The 25,152-nt window shown below is 43.6% G+C and overlaps 1 protein-coding gene and 1 pseudogene across 4 annotated transcripts in view; both read left to right on the top strand.

Moving 5' to 3' along the window:
* Positions 1 to 7,961: 7,961 nt before the first annotated feature.
* Positions 7,962 to 25,152, top strand: part of LOC101643441 (solute carrier family 22 member 9-like) — a 42,310-nt gene continuing 25,119 nt past the window's right edge. For 2 of the 4 annotated variants that reach the window (XR_006680760.1, XR_006680759.1), the window contains exons 1-5: positions 7,962 to 8,760; positions 10,951 to 11,054; positions 19,886 to 20,040; positions 20,143 to 20,311; positions 23,579 to 23,775. Coding sequence is in view for 2 of the 4 variants with exons in the window: in XM_045297347.1 (XP_045153282.1) it covers positions 8,359 to 8,760; positions 10,951 to 11,054; positions 19,886 to 20,040; positions 20,143 to 20,311; positions 23,579 to 23,702 (954 nt within the window). In the remaining 2 variants the exon portion in view is untranslated. The remainder of the gene's footprint in view (positions 8,761 to 10,950; positions 11,055 to 19,885; positions 20,041 to 20,142; positions 20,312 to 23,578; positions 23,776 to 25,152) is intronic. The other 2 variants (XM_045297347.1, XM_013007478.2) reach the window with 1 other exon arrangement.
* LOC105979594 lies at positions 19,085 to 19,688 on the top strand (annotated as a pseudogene).

Genomic DNA, 25,152 nt, shown 5'->3' with positions numbered 1-25,152 from the left:
TTTACCAGGTCTTTGGCCATTCGTGTCCAGTGCGTGCTGTGCATCAGATCTTTTCTTGAAATGGGCTCTTCGTTCAGCTGGGATAAAACCCAGGTTGTATTTTGGCTCCTGTGGAGTTGTTTTCATGTTCTGCAGTGTCAACTGCAGTTTCATTTTGTAGATAACAGCAGATGAACTGTTCTGTGGTCTGTCCCCGGCTTATTCTGACTGATGATACTGAGCTTCTCCATGGCCTCTTCCCACAGATGCAGTTGATTTGATTCTTTGGTATTTCATGTGGCAAGGTCTACGTTTAAGATTAGGAAGCAGGAATAGAAACAGGAAACACAGGGAGGATGTAAATGATATTATATGGAAGGGACCGCAATAAATGAGATGGAACAAAATGTGTGTGAGTTGTTGAAAGCAAATCTAGTGATCTGCAAACCTTCACCAAATTCATAATTAAAAGTTCTTAAAAGCTTAGCTTAGCAAACATATTCAAATATCGCATGAGGGAAGGATGCAGCTGTCAAACACATGTAGAACATGTATGTGATTTGTTCAACATTTATGACTGTAGTCATGACTTAAAGCGAGAAGACACAGCTCCAAGCATCTGATAACAACGAGGACTTGGAATGTATGAAACATGAATCTAAGAAAATTGGAAGTCTTCAAAAATTGAATGGAATGCACCCAGGTAAAAATCCTAGGCATTAGTGAGCTGAGATGAACTGGTTTTGACCATTGTGAATCAGAAAACTATATGATTTACTATTCCAGGAATGACAGATTCAAAAGGAATGCCATTGCATTCATCATCAAAAAGGACATCTATCGTGAAGTACAATGCTGCCTGTGATAGGATTATACATATCCTGAAACAAGGAAATCCAGTCATTACAACTATTATACAAATTTATGCACCAACTACTAGAACTAGTGACATAGAAATTGAAGATTTTTCACCAGCATTTTCAGTCTGAAATTGATCAGATATACGTTTAAGATCCATTGATAACTAATTATTGGCTATTGCAATGCAAATGTTGGAAACAGAAGGAAAAGTAGTTGGAAAATATCAATGTAGAGACAGAAACAAAGCTGGAGATCACATGATCGAGTTTTGCAAGACCAATGACTTCTTCATCGCAAATACTGTTTTCAGCAACACCAAGGTTACTTACTATACATGTGATTTCTCCAGATAGAATATGCAGAAACCAAAGCGACTACATCTGGGGAACGAGGTGCAACAGCATCTAAAGTGAGGTCGGGGCCCACTGTGGAACAGACCATCAATTGCTCATATGTAAGTTCAGGTTGAAGCTGAAGACAATGAAAACAAGTCCACAAGAACCAAGATTCAAACTTAAGGCTACCCCACCTGCATTTCAAGAACATCTAAAGTAAAGGGTTGACCTATTGAACACAAATGACAGAAGATCCGATGAGCTGTGGGAGGACCTCAACAATCCATACATGAAGAAAACAAACGGTCATCAAAAAGACAGGAAAGAAAGAAGAAAGTCCGCGTAGTTGTCAGAAGAGACCCTGAAACTTGATTTTCATTGTTGAGTAGCCAAGGCAAATGGAGGAAACGACGAAGGCAAAGAGCTGAGTAGAAAACTTCAAAGGGCAACTTCAAGACAACATAAAATATTGTAATAAAATGTGCAAAGAACTAGAGTTAGAAAGCCAAGGAAAAGACACGCTTGGTGTATCTTAAACGGAAAGAACTCACGAAAAAGAATAAAAGCCTTTGAGTTTCAATATTGAAAGCTTCTATGGCCAAAATGTTGAATGACGCAGGAAGCATCAAGAGAAGTTGGCAAGAAGACAGTCACTGTACCCAAAAGAACTAGTTGACATTCAACCATTTTAGGAGGTAGCATATGATCAAGAGCCAATGGTTACTGAAGGAAGAAGTCCAAGCAGCACTGAAGGAATTCGCTAAAAACAAGACCTCAGGAATTGATGGAATGCCAACTGAAATGTTTCAACAAGCTGAGGAAGCACTGGAGGCACTCACTCATCTGTGCCAAGCAATTTGGAAGACAGCTACTTGACTCACCGACTGGAAGAGATCCATATTGTACCCATTCCAAAGAAAAGTGATCCAACAAAATGCTCAAATTAGAGGACAATATCATTGATATCACAAGTGTAGTAGTTACAGAATTTCATATCAATGTGATAAGTCTAGGGGTGGAGTCGAGCCTGTCAATCAGGTCACAGCCTGATGATGTCTCCTTGTGGGCATGGCCTTCTCTTGAGGATTCTGAGAACTTCCCTCTGTCTGTTGGTAAGCCAGGGAGGAGTCTCTCTCTCTGCTTCACCTTCCTGTTGAGTCGTCACACTCAGAGATCTAGAGAAGCCACATGGAGCCATGCTGATGGCAGCCAGAGCTCTAGAGATGCACCTACCACCAGTGGATCCACAAGACTTTGCACCCTATGATCTTCCTGCACTTGGCATCCTTGCATGTGCTGTGTGAGTCCAAAGAGGAATTTATGGACTAGTATTGGATATATGAATTATATCAGACTTATGGACTTGATCTGGACTAGGCTGGGATGTTTTCCCAATATACAATTGCTCTTTGATATAAAGCTCACTCTTACACACGTAAGAGTGTCTCTGGATTTGTTTCTCTAGCCAACCCGGACTAACACAGCAAGCAAGTGAAATTTGCTGAAGATCTTCCAACAATGAACATAGCAGTACATTGACAGAGAGCTGTTAGAGGTTCAGGTTGGATTCAGAAGAGGATGTGGATCAAAGGCTATCATTGCTGATGTCAGATGGATCTTGGCTCAAAGCAGAGAATACCAGAAAGGTGTTAACTTGTGTTTTATAGATTACGTCAAGGCATTTGACTGTGTGGATCATAACAATCTATATATACTCCTGAGAAGAATGGGACCTCCAGAACACTTAATTTGCTCATGCAGAACCTGAACATGTATCAAGAGGCAGCTGTGCAAATAGACTAAGGGATGGGATGGCTTAAAATCAAGAAAGATGTGCATCATGGTGGTATCCTCTTACCATACTTATTCAGTCTGTATGCTGAACAAATCATGTGCCCAAGTCTACAAATCCAACATTAACCATTAACCTATATGTCTGACACCAATCCACAAAGTCCTCCTCCATCTCACAAAACACACGCAATGATGCTGACTGCAGGAGGAAAGCCGAGTCAGTGAATGTGTAAACATCTCAGTGCTGGCAGGAGTCTCCACACTGCTGCTCCAGCACCCAGGGCTGCATTGGGGTAAGTCCATGTGGCTGTTCCTTGGGGATGTCTTGCAGGAAGTGAGCCTTGCCATCTAAAGCAGGGAACTGGCTAATGCAGCTGCACCCTGGTCCGACCATCAGAAAGCAAGAGACTTGCGAACTCGAAAGGTGAGGCTCACTGAGCCATTTATCCCTCTGCCTCTCAATTAACCCCACCTGTGTTTATTAGCCAGGTTGGCACAATAAACTAACTACCTCAAGGGGGTACCAAAAACAAAACAAAACAAAACAACCCAGAATTTTTTTCAAAGCTATGTATTAAAAAATTTTTTTTTAATGGAACAATCTTTCACCTTCAAAGTACCCTTAATACATTTGTCAGACCTGCGATTCCATTCTTGGAAACATTTTTCAAACTCTGCTGTTTGGATGGCAGACAGCACTTCCCTCATTTTTTTTTTTCCACCTCTTCTACATCGTCAAATCATGTCCCTCTTTATTCATGGAAACAAAAAGAAGTTGCATGAACCAGGGTCAGGTGAGTCAGGTGTGTGGAACAAGAGAGGCATGCTGTTTAAAAAAAATTTTTTTTTGCCCCAAACTGGAACACTGAGATGGCTGTGTAAGCAGTTGCATTGTCGTGGTGGCAAAACCAGCACCCCCGTCTGCCACAAATCAGGCCTTTTTTGGTTGCACACTGTTATGAAATCTTTTTGGAACCGCTAAATAGAAAGCTTGATTAACAGTCTGACCTGGTGGAATGAACTCCAAGTACACCACCCCCTTCACATCAAAAACCAAATGAGCATCATCTTGATCTTTGATTTTACATGATGAGTTTTTTGGGGAGAGGTGATGATCGTGTCTTTCACTGGCTTGATTGATGTTTGGTTTCAAGGTCATAAGAATAGCACCATGTCTTGTCACCAGTAACGACCTTGGGGAAAAAAGTCTGGGCTCTTTGAAGCTGTTCTTGCAAAGCATGACATGTTTCCAGCCTGTGCTCTTTTTCCTGGTCAGTCAGAACCTGAGACACCAATTGTGCAGCGACCCTTCGCATTCCAAAATCTTCCATTAAATTTTGTTTACCTGAGCTCCACGATAGTCCAGATAGCTTCCCTATCTCTTCAATGGTCTGTTGTCGGTCTTTGAGCACAAGTGCATGAACTTTGTTGACATTTTTGTCTATTTGGAAAGTTGATGGATGTCCAAAACGAGGTTTGTCATCAATCAACATTCACCTTTTTTCAAATGAGAAAACCACTCATATGCTTGAGTTTTTCGCATAGCGTTGTCCTTGTAAGCTGTGTTCAACATGGCACCAAGTTCTGTGGCATTTTTCCTGAGCACAAAACAAGATTTCACAGCCACATGCTGTTCTCTTAAATCACCATCACAAAAAAGGTTCAAGTGAAACTGCTTTTATGAAAAAATTCACTGTGACTAGAGAGAACCTTCCCAGGCGATGACACTGGGTGCACTAACTCAGAGCTAGTTGGTCGATGCTTGCCAGGGGTGGTGGTGGTGGTGGTGAGAATGCATATTACCCAAACTCACCCCCGTGTATGTGACTGGCTGATTCAAAATGACCAATCCCAGTCCATTTCAGTCTAGTGTTTTTCCTTCAAGCATTCCAAATCATTTGTGACCACTTCGAATGTTCCTAGATTTATTCTTCCTATATTCCACATTCCAATTACTAATGGATGTTTGTAACTGTTTCTTCTTATATTGAGCCCATCAGGAAACGAGGGTCCCCAAAGTGTCACTCTGTCAGTGTCATTAAGGCTGACTGTAGTTTAAGGAGGCAGCTTTTCCGCAGCCATATTCTGAGAGCCTTCAAACCTACGAGGCTCCTTTTCCAGCGCTGTGTAAGACAGTATTCTGGTACTATACAAGATATTTCTCAGGTCACTTTTTGTCAGAAGTAGTTCATGAAGTAAGTCCTTCTTCCCTATCTGTCTGAGTTTGGAAGATCCTACGAAACCTGCATTTGAAATACCTCCAGTTTGCATATTGGAATCCAGCAATCTGCAAGCCAACATGTTATGACAAACCAACCAATGACTGGTGGCCATCACCAGGAACCCCAACTCTCTGCCCTCCCAGGCATCCCCGCTCCCCTCTGCTGCTGCCTCTGGCAACCTCCAATAAATGTCAATGCTGTTAAGTGTCATCCAGTGGTGACCTACATACAACAGAATGAAATACTACCTGGTCCTGCACCATCCTCACAATGGTTCTTATGTTGGAACCCATTGTTTCAGCCACTGTAGCAATCCATCTTGATGACAGCCTTCCTCTTTCTTGCTGCCCCTCTGCTTAGCCAAGCCTGATGTCCTTCTCCAGGGCTTAGTCTTTCCTGGAAACCTCTCCAAAGTATGTGAGATGAAGTCTGGCCATTCTTTTTTTTTTTTTATTTTTTATTTATTTTTTTTTAAATCTTTTTATTGTGGGCTCCTACAACTCTTATCACAATCATGCATCCATTCATTGTGTCACGCACATTTGTACATTTGTTGCCTTCATCATTTTCAAAACATTTTCTTTCTACTTGAGCCATTGGTATAAGCTTCTCATTTTTTCCCCTCCCTTCCTCACCTCCTGCCCTCATGAACCCTTGATAAATTATAGATTATTATTATTTTTTCATGTCTTACACTGACCAATGTCTCCCTTTACCCACTTTTCTGTTGTCCATCCCCCAGGGAGGGGGTTATATGTAAATCATTGTGATCGGTTCCCCCTTTCTTCCCCACCTTCCCCTTCCCCTCCTGGTGTAGCTACTCTCAATATTGGTCCTGAGGGGTTTATCTGTCCTGGATTCCCTGTGTTTCCAGCTCTTATCTGTACCCAGGTACATGCTCTGGTCTAACCAGATTTGTAAGCTAGAATTGGGGTCATGATAGTGGTGGGGAGGAATTATTAAAGAACTAGAGGAAAGTTGTGTGTTTCACTGGTGTTGTACTGCACCCTGACTGGCTCATCTTCTCATGACCCTTCTGTAAGGGGACGTCCAGTTGCCTACAGATGGGCTTTGGGTCTCCACTCCGCACTCACCTTCATTCACAATGATATGATTTTTTTGTTCTGGGTCTTCGATGCCTGATACCTGACCCTATCGGCACTTCATGATCACACAGGCTGGTGTGCTTCTTCCATGTGGGCTTTGTTGCTTCTTAGCTAGATGGCCATTTGTGTAACTTCAAGCCTTTAAGACCCCAGGTGCTATATCTTTTGACAGTCAGGCATCATCAGTTTTCTTCACCACATTTGCTTGTGCACCCATTTGTCTTCAGTGATTGTGTCGGGAAAATGAGCATTATGGAATGACAGATTAATAGAACAAAGTGTTCTTGCATTGAGGGAGTACTTGAGTGGAGGGAAGGCTGGCCATTCTTGATTCTAAGGAGCACTCTGGTTACACTTCTTCCAAGACAGGTTTGTTGATTCTCTTGTTGGTTCCACGGTACTTACAATATTTTTTTGCCTGCACCATAATCCAAATGCATCTATTTTTATTTGGCTTTTCTTAAGTTCAGTGTTCAACTGTCACATGAATATGAGGCAATTGAAAATATGACTTGGGTCAGGCATATATGAGTCCTCAAAGTAGCATCCTTGCTTTTCAACACTTTAAAGAGGTCTTGTGCAGAAGACCCAGTGCGATGTGTTGTTTGAGCTCATGATTGCTGCTTCCATGAGCATTATTTCTGGATCCAAACAAGACGAAATCCAACTTCAATCTTATTTTCATTTATCATGACATTATGTATTGGTCCATTTGTGAGAACTTGGGTTTTCTATACATTGAGCTGTAATCCATACTGAAGGCTGCAATCTTGATCTTCATCAGCAAGTGTTCATGAAAGTCTTCCTCACTTTCAGCAACAAGGTTGTGTCAGCTACATATCACAGGTTATTAGTAAGCCTTCCTCCAATCCTGATGCCTCGTTCTTCCTCATATAATCCAGCTTGTTTGATGATTTGCTCAGCATACAGATTGAATAGGTATGGTGGGAGGATACCACCGTGACACACACCTTTCTTGGTTTTTAAACCATGTCGTATACCCTTGGCCTATTTGCACAACTGTTTCTTGATCCATGTACAAGTTCCACATGCTATAGACTAAGAAACAAGTAAACTTTAGTCTCTCCCTATTTTCTTTCCTTGTCTTTTTATTTAAGTTAGGGCATACAATATCTGACCTTTCATGATTGCCTTATTTCATCTAGTATCATTTCTTCCAGCTCCACCTATGTTGTAGCTCATATTAAGACTTCACCAAGCCTACTGGCTAAAGAGTATTCCATTGTATGTGTGAAACATATTTCATTTATCCGCTCATCTGTCAGTAGACATTTAGGTTGTCCCCAACTCTTTGGCTATCTATTGTCACCATTCTGCAGTGAACATGATGAGTAGTTTCTTGAAGTTGCCTTCTCCGTGAGACTTTCTAATTTTCTTTTTTGACGTTTTCCCTACTTATTTAGTGGAAGTTCATGTTATGGTCTCTCAGCAAGTCTTTGGAATAGTTTCCCGTTCTCATCTCTCATTAGACCCTGACCTTAGACCCAGCGCTTTTCATGGAACACTGCACTCAGCTTTATTTTAACTCAAGATGATTCACATTAACTTTTTCAAGAAGAATAAAGTCCAACCAAGTGAATGATCTGACACGTTTTCTCCCCCATTGAAAAATCTTGACATAATTCCTGTTTGAATTGCACAATTTTCCTTCTGGGAAGTGACTTGAGTCGATTGGAGAAGCAAATGCACAATTGAGTTAGAGAGGATTGGAATAGTCATTGTTGACTACTGGCAAGCTACTGGGAACGGAGACCTACACAGAGCAGATAGATCTCTAAGCAGGCTTATTTGTTAAGCCATGTAAATAGTTTTGGCAAAGAATGATTTCTGTGGCTCTTCTTGCAAAGTTCTGGCTTTTTTATTCAGCCCGGGGCTGGGGAAAGTGACAACACAGCATTGTAGAAGTGTCTTGAGAGGGGAGATTGATGAGAAAGTGGAAGAGGATCCACACTGGTTTAGTGAAAAAGAACATTGTTCAGTGTTTGAAAATATTTCCGTCAAGTTGTGGCGCCTCCCCTTGGGGATTAACTCTTGAGCTTGATGGCCTTTCAGGAACTCTTGGACAAAGCCGGAGGGCAGGGGCGATTCCAGCTTCTTCAAATGGCTTTCCTTTTAGCTTCCATTGCTGTCGTGAACATCCACACTCTGCTGGAGAACTTCACTGCGGCCGTTCCTGGCCACCGCTGCTGGGTTCACGTTCTCGACAATGGTACTGTCTCTGTGAATGGCAGTGAGGCCCTGAACTCAGACGATCTTCTTAGAATCTCCATCCCTTTGGACTCACACCTGAGGCCAGAGAAGTGCCGCCGTTTCCTCCACCCCCAGTGGCAGCTCCTTCAGCCGAATGAGACTTTCCCCAACATGAGTGAGCCTGACACGGAGCCCTGTGTGGATGGCTGGGTGTATGACCGCAGCATCTTCTCCTCCACCATCGTGAATGAGGTGAGACACTCCATGCACATATTGGAATGGTTGATCATGTTCTCTTTGGAAAGCACAGGAAAAAATGCCTGCATTCCCAGAGCACTGACTATCTCTAGCTGTTCCCACATATACCTATGCTCTAGACCTATGTCATGTGAAGTCATAAATGACATGTTAATGCACAGTAGGTGGTCCTCCACAGACCTCTTGCCTACGGAAAGGCTTCTTGGAGGGTGTTCTGTCTAAGTGAAGATCCAAAGGATGTGTGCTAGCTAATGAAGTATGGTGTTTAGACAGTGCAAAGAGGAAATAGAAGAATACATGCAGATAGACTAGACTTGGGAGCTTGTGGAGTGAGAGAGCCTAGTGCTGCTTTCAAGCAGCTGAGAAAAGGTCAGCGTTTGTTGAGTGTAAGCTGGTGGGTTGGGAGGGTGGAAAAGGATGTTGGTGAGCAGCCTCCAATCAGCAGAGCATTTTGAAGATCACATAAAGTGGTTTGAATCAGGGAACACTAAGGAGTTTTAATTTCTCAGCAGCTCTTATGAACTGCCTTGTTCTCTCTGTTAAAAAAATAATTTTATTGGGGGCTCTTATAATATTCCATACATCAATTTTATCAAGCACATTTGTACATATGCTGCCATCATAATTTCCAAAGCATTTTCTACTTGAGCCCTTGATATAAGCTTCTACCCCCCCCCTCATGAATCCTTAATCAATGATATATATTTATTATTATTTCATGTCTTACACAGTCCACTGTCTTCCTTCACCCACCTTTCTCTTATTCATCCCCTTTGGGGTGGGAGACTATATAGCCAACCTTGTGATGGGTTCCCTTTCTCATCCCCTCCCTGATCATCCCCTTCCCCTTATGATATCGCTACTCTCACTACTGTTCCTGAGGGGTTTATCTGTCCTGAGTTTCACATGTCGAGAGCTCTTTTCTGTACCAATGTGTGTTCTCCAGTCTAGCCAGATTTGTAAGGCAGAACTGGATCATGGTAGTCAGGGAGGTGGGGGGGAAGCATTCAGGAACTAGAGGAATGATGAGTGTTTCGTTGGTGCTATATTGCACATTGGTTGAATCATCCCTTCCTTATATCCCTTCTGTGGGGGGATATCCAATGGTCTACAGATGGGCTTTGGGTCTCCACTCCAAACCCCCTCATTTGCATTGATATAGTTGTTTGTTTTGGATCTTCTGATACCTGATACCTGATCCAATTGATACCTCATGAGCAGCCTGCCTGGTGTGCTTCTTTTATGAGGGCTTATTTGCTTCCTTACTGGATGGCTGCTTCTTCAACTTCAAACCTTTAAGACTACAGATGCTATATCTTTTGATAGCCTGGCACCATCTGCTTTCTTCACTACATTTACTTATGCACCCATTTTGTCTCCAGCAATCGTGTCGAGGAACGTGAGTGTCAAAGAGTGCCAGGTTCTTAGAACAAAGTGTTCTTGTGTTAAGCGAGGCCTTGAGTAGAGGTCCAAAGTCTGTCTTCTGTCTTAATACTTAACATATAAATATATGTACATTGGTCTCTATTCCTTTCATTATAACTTAGTATATTTACATATATGCATGCCTATAGCTATACTTCTGGAAATAGCCTTTGCCTTCTATTTCTTTCCTGTATTTCCTTTCATCTTCTCCTGTCCCACTATCATGCTCACCCTCCACTCGGCTCTCAGTAATTCCTCTCGGATACATTGCCCTTGATTAAACCCAGCCAGGCATTATAGGCCCTCCTCACCATCAATTTTAGATCTCTTGTTGTTCCCTTATTCCTGAGTTTGTTGGCTCCCCACTTCCCCTCCCCACTATCATGCTCACCCTCCACTCGGCTCTCAGTAATTCCTCTCGGATACATTGCCCTTGATTAAACCTAGCCAGGCATTATAGGCCCTCCTCACCATCAATTTTAGATCTCTTGTTGTTCCCTTATTCCTGAGTTTGTTGGCTCCCCACTTCCCCTCCCCAGCCCCTTCTCTCCCATGTTCCCCCAGCCCCCCACCCGGCACCACTGGTCCCATTGTTTTCTCCTCAGGATTGTTCATCCTGCCTATCTTGTATAGATAGACATAGGACAAAACAAAAACAAAAGCAAGACAAGACATGTAAAAAAGATACGTTTCAGGTCTGTCTGCTGACCCTTATGTTGTGTTTTCTGATCAAGTCTGATGTGCCTCGTTCTCTTTCAGTGGGACTTGGTATGTGGATCTCGGATTCTAAAATCAGTGGCTCAGTTCATTTTCATGATCGGAGGGCTGATAGGAAGCCTTATATATGGCCGTCTCTCAGATAGGTGAGTGTCAACTTTTTGTTTTCCTCTCCTTAAGTTTGCTTATCACCTCATGTGTTTAGTCTATCATGGAAGAATATTTTGTTGTGCTTGGTCCTGTCCTTCCTCACAGGAATGACTCCATGTTCAGTGTAAGGGGAAGGGTAGATCAGGGAACTGACGATTGTAGTTCGTGCCTCATTCCCAGTTGGAGGCGCCATATGCAAGGAGGGAAGGAACCTAAGAGTTTTAGGGATGACTTTCTGAGAAGCTATTATGCTACAGGAGTTAGGTTAGAAATATGAACGAGCATCTATGCCTTAGCCATGCCCTGAACGTTCTGTACCTGTGATGCAGGAGCCAAGTACTTGAATGTCACAGAGAATGGTCATCATTTCATGGCTGGAAAATCGCTGCACAAGTGAAATGGGCTGAGATCATGATGACATTAGTTGTGTGACAGCATGAGGGTACTTGCATGTACTATGCATATTAGTTTATTGGTGACAAATTAGACAGCTTTTACGAGCAAATGAGTTAAACATGGAACCGAGTCTTCATTTATAAGAAGCTCAGGATGCTTACATTTGGCTGAACTGAAGGTTCCACAGTTTCATCGGCAGGTAAATGAATCATTTCTTTTATAAGGCTCAGCACAAAGCTGGTCCTATGAGGGAGAGGTTAAAGATGTCCCAAATGTCCAACTTCTCCACACTATTATCCTCCTCTGTCACCTCTAACACCAACTGCTTCCTCTCCCCACACTACTCTGCCTCCCATCTCTGAGTGGAGTAATTTGCTGTAACACGACACAGAACCCACAGACGGTATTTAGAGTCCAGCGGCTTATTAGGGAAGGTATTGGCACATTTCGGGATTAGGGTAAACTCGGAAGTGACAGGAACAACTCCAGGGACAGTCTCAGATCAGGGCAGCTTGGGCTCACCTTCTGCCACTGGGCCCTCTACTGGGCCTTCTGCACTTAGCCCTGTGGGTTGGAAAGCTGCACCCCTGCCTTCTTGTGCTGGCCTCCTGGTTGCTGCCATCGTGCACTGTTATCGCCCTGGCTGCCGTCATCATCAGATGCTCTATTTAGTGCTACAGTTTTTATCTCCTCTGTATTTTCTTAGTAAAACTTAGGCTGGGATGCAGATTATACATTCCAAGTCTTTCCCCTCTTCCACCTCCAGGAGCTCATGAACTAGCCAATCCCCTGTATGTGTTTCATGTCCCTAAGGTTCATAGTCCCACCCAATGATTTTGTGGGAGTTAGAAGACCATACATGGCTAGAAAGGCCATCTTATGGGAGTCTTTGTGGCTTAGCAGGCAGCCAACGCTACCACTCAAGTCTTTATCTTTAGTGATGAAATTGGGGGAAATCGAGACCCCTGTGAACACCTCGGGGCCCCGGTGGCGCAGTGGGCTATGCATTGATCTGCTAACTGACAGATGAGCCTGTCTACGCCTGTGAAGATCTGCAGCCTTGGAGACCCGAAAGGGAAGATCTCTCCTATCCTCACTGGAATCCACTTGATGGCAGGAGAACATGAACATTTCGTGACCCAATGCCTCAGAAATGCTGCTGCCAATTGTTTTGGGAGCTTATGGCAGTGACGTAGAACTTGGGTTCTTGGATCCTGTTGCTATTTTCACCAGTCCTCAGACCCTGGACCCTGTGCTCATTTAAATTACACAGCAGTTTAAATGGACAAGAGGAGAGCTGGAGAGAGGAGTTTTGATTTAGTATTAACTGAGGGCAAGAGGTGGAAAACAAGAGTGGGCATTTAGGCAAAGTTTGGCAGGGCCTGCTATACCAAGTCAAGGACTTTGAACTTCTTTCAGAAAGAAGTGTAAGGGGAACCACTGATGATTTTTTTTGTGCAGGGCCGGGAAATGGTTACATTGATATTTTGAAAAATTGAAGCTCAAGTATTCATAACATCCCCAAACTGAAAATATCACCCATTGGTGAGATGAACTTGTGGTGTAAACACGTAATAAACAATTCAACAATTTGAGTATTGATTTCAATTATAAGAATGAAGTCTGTCATTATCATATGGAGCCCTGGTAGCATTGTGGACTAGGTGTTGGACTACTAACCATAAGGCTGGCAGTTCAAAGCCAGCAGCTGCTCCGTGGGAGAAAGATGAGGCTGCCAGGAGTGAGCCCGACACGGAGCCCTGTGTGGACGGCTGGGTGCATGACCGCAGCATCTTCTCTTCCACCATCGTGAATAAAGCTTTACAGTATCAAGCTGTAAAATGTCATGTTCTTCTTTCTATATGCTTTTTAAACTTTAGTAAGAGTTATTATTCTGAAAAGTTTCACAAAAACATGGAAGTCAGGAAGTAGGGAAGTACGGGAGACCGAAGAAGAGCCTCTGAATGTGAATTATGGTGCTGGAGAAGAATATTGAAGGTGCCGTGGAGTGCCAAGAGCACCAACAAATCTGTCTTGGAAGAAGTGCAGCCAGGATGCTCCTTAGAGGCCAGCATGGCCAGACTTCATCTCCTGTACTTTGGACTCGTTGACTGAAGAGACCAGTCCTTGGAGAAGGACATCATGCTTGGTAAAGTAGAGGGACAGCAAAAAGGAGGAAGGCCCTCGACCCGACGGATTGATACAAGGTCAGCACCGTGGGTTCAAGCCCAAGAACAACTGTGAGGATGGCGCAGGAGCGTGCCGTGTTTCCTTCTGTTGTCCACGGGGTCGCAATGAGTTGGAACCGACTGGATGGCACCTAACAACAGCAGCAACAACAACAACAACAATAATGGATGTAGGTGGATTGGATTAGAAGAGGTTTGGAGAATGGGAAAGGAAATTAGATCAGTAAGTCCGTTAGCGTTAATTAGGTTTATTTGAGTGAGAAGCTACTTGCCAACAAGGAAAGTATATTCAGAAAGTGGCAAGGGCTTACTATGTATCTGGACGAGACAGTTTTAAAGGCAGTTAGAGGATTCCCAGCTAGGGACGTTATAGTGATTAGAATGTAGGTATAATATTAACTGAGCAGATGGTTTTATAAAGTGGAGTGTGGTGCAATGAGTTTCTGTGGGTTTTGTTTTTTTGAAAAACAACCTAGAGGAGCCCCCCACAATCATCTGAAGGTCTCTGAGATCTTTGCCTCGGTTCTTTGGGGAAAGCTCGCTTGGAAACCTCCCAAGTTGACTGCTATCTCCAAGGATTTGTTACTTCTGCCCATGCTGTGTGGTGGTGGTGGCGGGGAGCTGGTCGCTGCTAGCAGGCAATGTTATCTTTGCACAAGACCTGAGTTTATTGACATCACCTGAGTAGTCGAAGACTGGTTGGGCTCCACTCTGGTGAGGGAGGCCCCACTTTGTAACAGATGAAGTTTCATGGCTGAAGCTGAGGTTTGGGGCATCTTCCCATCTTGGAAAAGACACAGGAGCGGGGCATGTCTTTTGGGACACAGATGGCCTCCCAGACCTGGTCAAAGAGCTACCACAGACTGTGCTGCCAGTTAACAGCTGGGTGAGCTAGCTGAGTGAGCTGTGCCTGAGAGAACTAAGCAGAAGAGAGCTGAGCATGGCGACATTGAGCCAATTAGCAAGTTACTGCAGTGAGGCTGACAACAGAGAGGCTGATGGGAAAGAGGCACAATGGTGGCCAAAAGGCAAAACTACAGGAATGGAATGCATATTCATGGTTGTCAGAGGATGAGGAGGGAGGAGAGGCTGATGACAAAGATGTGGCTCCACAGATTTGTTAGGGTGATGGACTCGTTCTGGATGTGCTGTGGTACAGACACAGGACTCGGTGTGTTCTCAAAAGCCACAGGCCTGGGCATTGCAGAGTGGATTTTAATGTGTACGCGTTTACTCAACAGAGAAGCCAGAATGTCCGGGGAGTCCTGACAGGTTGTTGCTCAGAGCCCTGTTCAGAGTAGGTTCCAACTCACAGAGAACCGATGGACCGCAGCATGCAGCTCCGCCCGGTCCTGCGCCGTCCTCACAGCTATTCCTATACTTGAGCCCATAGGTGCAGCCACTGTGCCCATCCACCTTGCTGAGGGTCTTCCTCTCTTTTGAGACCTCTCTACTTTACCAAGCATGATGTCCTTCTCCAGGGACTGGTCTCCTCCCTTGACAACAGGTCCAAAGTATGTACGTCAAAGTCTCACCAACCTTGCCTCTAAGAAGCACGCTGGTTGTACTTCTTTCAGGGCAGTTTTGTTTGTCCTTTAAGCAATATTCTTCCCCAGCACCACAATTCCAGCACATCGATTCTTCTTCAGTGTTCCTGATTCAATGTCCAGCTTTGACACATAAAGGAGGCGTTTGAAAACACCATGGCTGGAGTCAGGGGCACCCCAGTCTTCAAAATAACATCCTTGCTTTTTAATACTCTTAAGGGGTCTTGTGCAGTAGATTTACCCAATGCAATGTGTCTTTTGATCTCTTGACTGCTGCTTCCATGAGCACTGATGGTGGATCCAAGGAAGACAAAATCCTTGACAACTTCAATCTTTTCTCCATTTATCGTGATGTGACCTATTGGTCCAGTTGTGAGGATTTTGGTTTTCTTTACATTAATTGTAATCAGTGGTGGTATTCAAAGAAGTTATCAACTGGCTCACTGCCCTAATGACCATTTTAAGTATAAAAAATAACATATCAAAAGGTGCTTTATTATTTCATGCAGTTAATAGTGAAATAAGAAAAAAGGGGTACACAAACTAGTTATGTTTTTAGAAAGAGTTTTAAAATATAAATGATAAATATTAAATAATACCGGGGGGAAAGCAATAAAACAGTTAAGATATTTCCACACTGCTTCTTGATTAGTGTTCTCACATGCAATATTCTTTGCTTTTATCTGGGCATCATTAATTGTGTGATTTATCATCATTTTTCTGTAGGAATACGATCCAATTTCTTTAGAGAGAGGCCAATTAGACAATAGTCATTGTGTTTTTTATATTAGACATAGTCAGGCAACTTCTCTTCTCTGCATATACGAGGGGATACCCCCCAAACCGGAATTTTTTTTCAAAATTATGTATTTAAATTTTTTTTTTTTTTTAGAAAACTAACTTATCACTTTAAAGTACCCTCCATAACACTTAATACATTTGCCAAATCTGTGATTCCATCCTTGGAGACATTTTTCAAACTCATCTGTTTGGATGGCTGACAGCAGCTCCCTCCTTCTCCCCTCAACTCTTCTATGTTGTCAAATTGCTGTCCTTTCATGTCCCTCTTCATTTGTGGAAACAAAAAGAAGTTGCATGGAGTGAGATCAGATGAGTCAGGTGCATGGGGCAAGAGATGCATGCTGTTTTTTGCCAAAACTGGAGCACTGAAATGGCTCAGTTAGCAGGTGCATTGTCGTGGTGGCAAAACCAATCCCCCATATGCCACAAATCAGGCCTTTTTATGTCATACTGTTACATCATCTTTTCAGAACCTCTAAGTAGAAAGCTTGATTAACAGTCTGACCGGGTGAAAAAAAACTCCAAATGCACTAAGAGTCGACATTTTCATCCATTCAGGAAGTTGATGGACGTCCAGACTGAGGTTTGTCATCAATCAGCATTTTACCTTTTTTTGAAATGAGAAAAGCAATTGTACACTTGAGTTTTTCCCATAGCTCTGTCCTGGTAAGCTGTGTTCAAAATCACAATAGTTTCTGGGGCATTTTTCCTGAGCAGGAACCAAAATTTCACAGCTTCATGCTGTTCTCTTAAATTGGCTATCACAAAAAATTAAGATTGTAGCAAAATTGCTTTTACGAAAAAATTTACTGTGACCAAAGAGAACCTTCAGAGGTGACACCACTGGGTGCACTCACTCAGAATGAGTTGCTCAATGCATGCCTAGCAGGAAAAATGTGTACTAAAAAGCTCCTCTCTGCATTACAATTCTGTTGTGTTTTTTTGTTACCCCCTTGTATTATACTCATCTTTGAAAAACCTCCTTTCCACTTCTGCTGAACTTAAAACAATTGTTCTGACAATATTGTTAGCTCTTTGAATGCTTTAAGGAATTGCATGATTCACTCATAATATTTTGTGGGAATTTGGGGCATAACACGAAGCTGAAAGGAATGACAGCATGTCACCCTCTGGTTGGCATTTTTTCTCTTGATGTTATGTGTTTGTCTACTGAAGTAATGTATGCAAGGGAATAAGAACATAGAATTTCATCAAAAGTATAATGAGTTATGAAATGAAAAAAAAAAAAATAAAAACAAAAGCCCAATTAATGTTGATACTTATGGATGGAATGAACATTAATACAGGTCCTTAGAATATACTGTTGCACAGGTGAATGTTAAAAAAGAGTAAGGATGTAAAATTGTGATTTCTACATTGGGGGGCTACCCAGCCGCTCACCTTAGAGAGCAATCTGATTACAAGTGTCATTTTAACAACTCGCTTGCTGAACTCAACAAAAAAATTAGGTATTGGTTCTGCTGGACCAGTTTGAACTGGTTTAATGCACCCACTGCCTAGATAGCATAGCTTTGCATGGGAATTGACTCCATGATTGCAGTGGGTGAACTGGGTATGCTTTTTTCTGGTCTTGTGTTTTTCTGGTCTGCCCAAATGACTGGTTGGGCCACAATGTGCCCTGTGATTGGTCTGTTTTGTGCACCTTGCAGACGCTAGAGACTGTTGTATAAAGCCCATTGCTGTAGCCCTGTTGTCATCGACTCAGAGTGACTTTATAGGACAGAGTCAAAATGCCCCATCGGGGCTCCAAGGCTGTATTCTTTGTGAGAGCAAATGGGCACATCTTTCTCCTACGGAGAAGCTGGTAGGTTTGAACTGCTGATGGTCTGGTTTGCTGTAGAGCGCTTAACCACTGTGCCACCAGGATTCTTTATTATGCAAATAGGGTGTGCCAAGCTATGCCAAGGATTAAGTCACCTTTCAGGGACTGATGGGTGGTGCCTGACTGGAAGAGCCATGCCTTTAAACTGACTCCTGGTGACTTCGTATGTGAAGAGCAGAATTGCTCTGCAAGGTTGCCAGGAGCAGAGTGCCAGACCTGTGTTTCTAAACATCTCACGGTGGGTTCAGGCGGTCCACTAGCTGGTGGTCAAGCACTTAAGTGTTTATACCAGCCAGGAACCATCATCAACCATTCTCACTGACACTGAGTCAATACCGACTCATAGTGAGCCCAGAGAACAGGGTAGAACTGTCCCTGTGGGTTTCTGAGACTTAACTATTTAAGGGAGTCAAAAGCCTCATCTTTCTCTCACGGAGTGGCTGGTGGTTTTGAACTGCTGGTATTCTAGTTAGCAGACCAACACATCACGGCTATACCACCAAGGGTCCCAGTAAGGAAAAGCAAATAAGAACCATAACGTACCCACTAAGATGGTATTGGTGAATTGAAACCAAACCAAGCACAATGGGTGCTGGCCAGGAAGTGGAGGAATTCGAACTCTCCCTCCTTGCTGGTGGGAATGTAAAATTGGTACAGTCCCAGTGGAAAACACTTTGACGGCTCCTCAGAAAGTTAGACAATGGATGGATGACCATAAGAGCCAACAATTCTTGTATATATTCAAATAGTTGGAGTCAGGAACACAAACAGATATGTGCACGTCACTGTTCACTGTGGTAGACTTCACAACAGCCAAAAGAGGTGTAAACAGCATGAGTGTCTTATCAAAAATGGGCAGTAAGCGAAATGTGGTACATGCATACACAACGGGGTATTACTGAATCATAAGTAGATACGAAGTTCTGATACATGGCACAGCACTGAGGGGCCTTGAAAACACGACGCTACGTGAGATAAATCCATCGCGAAAGTACAAATAATACCACTTAGATGACATATGTTGAGTAGGTAAGTGAATAGAGACCCAAGTTTCAGAGGGAGGAAGGAGAGCGACTGTGGGAGTGAGTGCTCAGGGAGCACTGGGACGGGTGTTGGACACGGATAGCAGTGAGAGTTGCATACCATGATGATCCTAACTAACCCAACGGAGCTGTGCATGTAAAAATGTTGTTTTATGTGTGCGTGCAAGCTCAGTTCCTTTATCATGCCACGTAAGTCCAGGTGTCATCATGGACCACTACCCTGCCCAGTGTTACCGATATCGTAAGAACAAGCCCCAAGTCCCACTTCTGCTGAGGTGTCCCTGATGCCAAGATGTGCGTCTTTGGCCTGGGTTGGACAAAGGCAGAGGTGGATGAATTCCCGAGGTGTGGCCACATGGTGCCTGAGGAATACCAGCAGCTCTCCTTGGAAGCCCTGGAGGCTGCTCACTTCTGTGGTAACAAGTGCATGGTGAAAAGTTGTGGCAAAGACGGCCTCCACAGCCGAGCGCAGATCCACCCCTTCCAGTCATCTGCACCAACAAGACAGGCTGCATATTGGGGTGCGAAGGGCATTTGGAAAACCCCAATGCACAGTGGCTGGGGTCCACATTGACCAGGTCATCACGTCCATCAGCATCAAGCTTCATAACAAGGAGCACGTGATGGAGGACTTACACAGGGTCAAGTTCAACTTCTCTGGGTGCCAGAAGATCCACATTTCCAAGAATTGGGGCTCCATCCACCAAGTTGAATGCAGATGAGTTTGAGGACATGGTGGCTGAGAAACGTCTCATCCCAGTTGGCTGTGGAGTCAGACACCCCCAACCGTGGCCCCGTGGACAAGCGGTGAGCCCTGTCTTCATGACGGCCTTGGTAGCCCCGTGCCCTCCCTGACCTGTGGCCACCAATAACTTGAGCTTCCGGACTCCAACAAAACAAAACAAAATATGACAACTCACTTTATAGTTCTAGGTATAATACTTTATTGGAGCATCACTGCAGGTGAGCTCTCTCCAAGACAACAGAGCCCGTCTTCTTCCTTCATAGGTTTGGACGGAGGCCGGTGCTCCGATGGTGTTTCCTCCAGCTGGCTGTGGTTGGGACCGCTGTGGCCTTCGCGCCCTCCTTCCTCGTGTACTGCTCCCTGCGCTTCCTGACGGGCTTTTCCTCCATGGGGGTTCTAGTCAACTGCGGCTTGCTCAGTAAGTCAACCCTTGAGAGCTTCCACCTTCTCTCTGAGCCCAAATGGATGATGCCACTTCACCTTTGTCTGAAAGTAATGCCACGCTGGAGTTTTCTTTCAGTTTCAGAATGGACGGTGACTGAGTCCAAAGCCATGGTGACCACGCTGGGGAACTGTGCCTCTAGTGTTGGACATATCATCCTGGGAGGCCTGTCGTACGCAGTTCAAGAGTGGCGCACATTCCAGTTGGTGGTGTCTGTCCCCCTCTTTGTCTTCTTTCTGGCCTCCAGGTAGGAGAAGCTACTCCCTTTTAAATGCTTTAGATATGTCTATAGACAACAAACAAACAACAAAAAAATCCCAATATACCAACAAACCCAGGGACAAGGGAATAATAAGAGCGCTAAAATCAATTGCAAAGAGGGTATAGAATGCCTGGTGGGGTTTGATCAAGTTCAATGTAGCCGAGAGAAAGTACTGAGAGTTGAATGAAGGTTGAACATGAGAGTGGGACAGGAGGAAAGTAAAAAGAAATAGAGGAAAGAACTAAGAGGCAAAAGACAGTTATAGAGGTATAAATAGAGGCAGGCATATATGCAAATACATTAATATATAACAATAGGGATATAGTCTATGTACGTATATTTAAATGTTAAGTATTATGGTAACAGATGGACATTGGATCTCTATCAAGGACTCCCTCAATGTTCTAATAACTTGGTATGCTGTGATGCTCACCTTCCTGGCACAATTGCTGAAGTCAAAATGGGTGCATAAGCAAATGTGGTGAAGAAAGCTGATGGTGCCTGGCTATTAAAAGATGTGTGTCTAGGGTCTTAAAGGATTGAAAGTAAACAAGCTCTCAACCAGCAGGGAAGCAACAAAGCCCACATGGAAGAAGCACACCAACCTTTGTGATTATGAGGTGTCGACAGGATAAGCTATTAGGCATCAGAAGACCCAAACCAACAAATATATCCATGCAAATAATGGAGTTTGGAGTGGAGACCCAAAGCCCATCTGTAGATAATTGGACATTCCCTCACAGAAGAGTCACAAGGAAAGAATGGGACAGACAGGGTGCAGCACAGCACCGACAGAACACACAACATTCTTCTAGTTCTTTAACGCTCCCCCCACCCTCACCATCATCACCCCAGATCTACCTTACAAACCCGGCTAGACCAGAGCATGTACACTGGTATAGATAAGAGCTCTCGACACATGGAATCCAGGACAGATAAACCCCTCAGGAACAATAATGGGAGTATCCATACCATGAGGGCAGGGGGAAGGTGGGGAGAGAAGGGGAGAAGTGGGAAACCAACTACAATGACCGACATATAATTCCACCCACTTTCCAGGGAGACCAACAACAGTAACATGGGTGGGGTGAAGGGAGACAGCGGGCAGTGTAAGATGAAAATAATGATAATTTATAGTTTATCAGGGCTCCATGAGGGTGGGAGGGTTGGGGGAGGGAAGAAAAAAAATGAGGATCTGATACCAAGCGCTCAAGAAGAGAGCAAATGTTTTGAGAATGATGATGGCAACATATATACAAATGTGCTTGACGCCATGGATGGATGTGTGGATTGTGATAAGAGCTGTAAGAGCCCCAATAAATGGAGATGTGGGAGTAGCAATGATCCGGGACATTGGGGCTGTGGTACATCATGGAAGTAAATTTTAAAATTCCCTGTGAAACTCTCTTTATGATAGAAAAGAACGTAAAACCACATCAAGAGGTAGGGTCTCTGCTAACTGTTTCTATAAAGAGCCATTCAGTAAGCGTTGTAGACGTCGTGGGCCATGTGGTACCAACTCTGCCATCCCAGCACAACAGCGGCTATAGAGAGTTCACAAATGTTGTTTTCCAACGAAGCTTATTTGCAAAAGAGATGTATAGGCTGCTTTTGATAGGAGGGATTGATTTCCATTCCCTGACCTAAATAATTTATGGAGCAATTGGAGGTCCCTGAAATCCAAACGTAACTAGCTTCCTAGAAATCCTGTTGTTAAGACATGCCCCAGTTAAACTCCAAAGACTTTTTTTTTCCCCCTTCATGATTTTGGGCCTTTGTTGGGGAAGCTAACAAGTTACAAAATATTTAGGATATGATTCTTTAAAAAAAAAATCAGTTTTATTGAAATGTAATTCATCTATCAATGGATTAAACATATTAAAAAGATTTGTTCAATCATCACCACAATCCGTTTTAGAACATTTTCTTCTTTCTTGTACTCATTATTATTAGCTCCTCATTTCCTTCCATCCTCTCCCAGCACAACCCCAAGAGACTATTAATCCAGTTACAGTCTCTGTAGTAATTCCTGAATTTCCTATAAAGAAAAACATACACAATTTAACCAAACCCAACAACAATAGCAAAATAAAACAGAGAAAAATCTTAATGGAAGAGAAATCAGGAAATCAGGAAAACGAGAACATATTTAAAATGTGTCAAAAGGGAGAGCGAGTGATAAGGTGTTGAATTTGAATCTACCTACATCTTCATTACTCTGCTTGCCTACGCATTCTGTCTGGTAGCAAGGCCATTCATATGCCTGGCCAGCAAGGGTAGTCATATCCCTGGTCAATGGTCAGAGGGGCCTCACCAGAGGCTTAATCTGCATGGAGACTTGACAAACGGATTTCGGACTTTCACTGTCATCCATAGATTTCTGGAATTTGGATGCTCAGAATTTAAGCTCTCATACTGTTCCCTCCTTCGGATTTGGATCTTATTTGCAATCCTTGGATCACACAGGCTGATGTGCTTCTTCCATGTGAACTTAGCTGACACCTCACTACATGGCTTCTTGTTTTGAGATAAGCCTTTCAGACCCCAGACACTATTTTTTCCCCCTGTAGCTGGGCACCAGTTCATGTCTTCACCGCACTTGTTCAGTACTCATATCTTCAGGGATCTCTTCATGAGGGGCAGTGTTGAGGAGAGCCATGTCATAAGAGCTAATGGTTCTGAGATTAGGGGTCTACTTAAGTGTGAGCTCATTCATACATCTATGCTTTATATATGCCCCTGGTCCACTTTAGAGCCATCATTGTCATTTTATTGGGGAGCCTTATGAAGTATCTCATGGGGCCTATAGCGCTTCTACTGAGAGTATTGCTCATTTAGTCAAGGATATAGAATTTAAAATACTGTTGAGGAAAGGAACGTATCCATGTCTAGGACAGCATTTTAGACTAAAATACATGGATTCTTGCCTTGTACAGATGAACAACATTAGTGACGGTACACTGTGTAAATAATGAGGGTTGGAGATAGGCAAAACTTTCAACAGTGTTCATTCACAAGGTCAGAGCTACGCCTGCTGGATTAAGACACGCCAAGCCTAATCTTTAACAACTGTTTTTTACATGAAAAATAATACCATTCTCACATTTTCCTCTTTCTACTTGATTTTGGGTAGTGAGAGCAATGAGTCCAGCAGTAAGTAATCAACAGAAAAGGATGTGTGTCTCAGATCACAGATTCTGAGGCGAATCCGCAAGGGCTATTTGTCTATACTTCTGTTTCTCCTCTGATCAGGTGGCTGGTAGAGTCTGCCCGGTGGCTGATTGTCAACAACAAACCAGATGGGGGCATAAAGGAACTTAGAAAAGTAGCATGCGTGAATGGAATAAAGAATGCTGGAGAAATTCTCACCATGGAGGTGAGAGGGAAAGGAGGGAAGACAAAATCTTTGTTGCTGACATGGAGTTGGTTCGGACTCACGGGGCCTCTAGGTACGCCAGGACAAAACATTGCCTGCCGGGTCCTGTATCCTGCTTACACGAGTGGGCATGCTTGAGCCCATTGTTGTAGACGCTGTGTCAATCCATCTTGTTGACCCAATACTTTACCAGGCATGCCCTCCTTCTCCAGGCACTGGCCCCTCCCGATGACATGCCCACAGCGTGTGAGAAAAAGTCTCACCGTCCTCACTTCTAAAGAGCATTCTTGTTGCTCATCTTCCACAACAGGTTGGCTTGTTCTTCTGGCAGCGCTTGGGATGGTCAACGTTCCTCACCAATAGCCTACGTCAAAGGCATCGTTTTCGTACTTGGTCCTCTTTATTCGTTGTCCAGCTTTGGCATGCCTACGAGGCAACTGAAAATAGCAGAGCTTGGGTCAGGGGCACCTTAGTCCTTAAAGTGGCTTATTGACTTTTTAACACTTAAGAGAAGTCTTTTGTAGCCAAAAGACTGCAACACAGCGTTTGAGTTCTTGAGTGGTGCTTCCATGGACGACGATTGTGAATCCCAGTCAACTGAAATCCTTGACAACTTTAATAAGTGTGGTGAAAGAATACCACCCTGGCACACACCTTTCCTGATTTCAAACCGTCAGTAACCTCTTTTTTTGTCGTTCAAATGACTGTCTTTTGGTGTGTGTACTTATTCTGTGTGAACACAATGAAGTGTTCTTGTGTTAGTCTGGGCAGACTAGAGTAACAAATCCATGGAGACACTCATATGCATATAAGGAAGAGGTTTATATACAAGAGTAATTGTACATTATGAAAGCATCCCAACCCAGTCCAGTCCAACTCCATAAGTCCAATATTAGCCCATATGTCCAATACCTATCTATAGAGTCCTCTTCAGACTCACAAAACACATGCAACAAAGCCAAATGCAGGACGATCACAAGCCAGTGGGTAGAAAGTCTTTTGGTCCAGTGGCGTTGTAAGCATCTCAGCACTGGCAGGGGTCTCTCTGTGGCTTCTTTGGCTTCAGAGGTCTGGTTGCATCCATGTGGCTTGTCTTCTGCAATGTCTCCCAGGGAGTGGCAGAGAGAGAGGTGTCTTCTGCCTCCAAGGAGGACGTCCAAGATTCCCCAGAATTCTCAGGAGAAAGCCATGCCCACACACAAGTCTCATTGGCTATCTCCAGATTGACAGTCTAGACCCCACCCTTACACTCTTTCTTTTTTTTTTTCTTTCTCCTCTCTAAGGACCCGATAGGAGAGAATAGAATTACCCCTGTGGTTTACCGAGGTTGTACATCTTTTTTTCCTTCTTCTAATTATTTTATTAGGGGCTCATACAACTCTTATCACAATCCATACACACACCAATTGTGTAAAGTGCATTTGTACATTCATTGCCCTCATCATTCTCA

The sequence above is a fragment of the Echinops telfairi genome, unplaced genomic scaffold (assembly GCF_000313985.2).
Source record: "Echinops telfairi isolate 266 unplaced genomic scaffold, ASM31398v2 ScPeMD7_7417;HRSCAF=8455, whole genome shotgun sequence".
Taxonomy (NCBI): Eukaryota; Metazoa; Chordata; class Mammalia; order Afrosoricida; family Tenrecidae; genus Echinops; species Echinops telfairi.
This window is presented reverse-complemented; position numbering and strand designations above follow the sequence as displayed.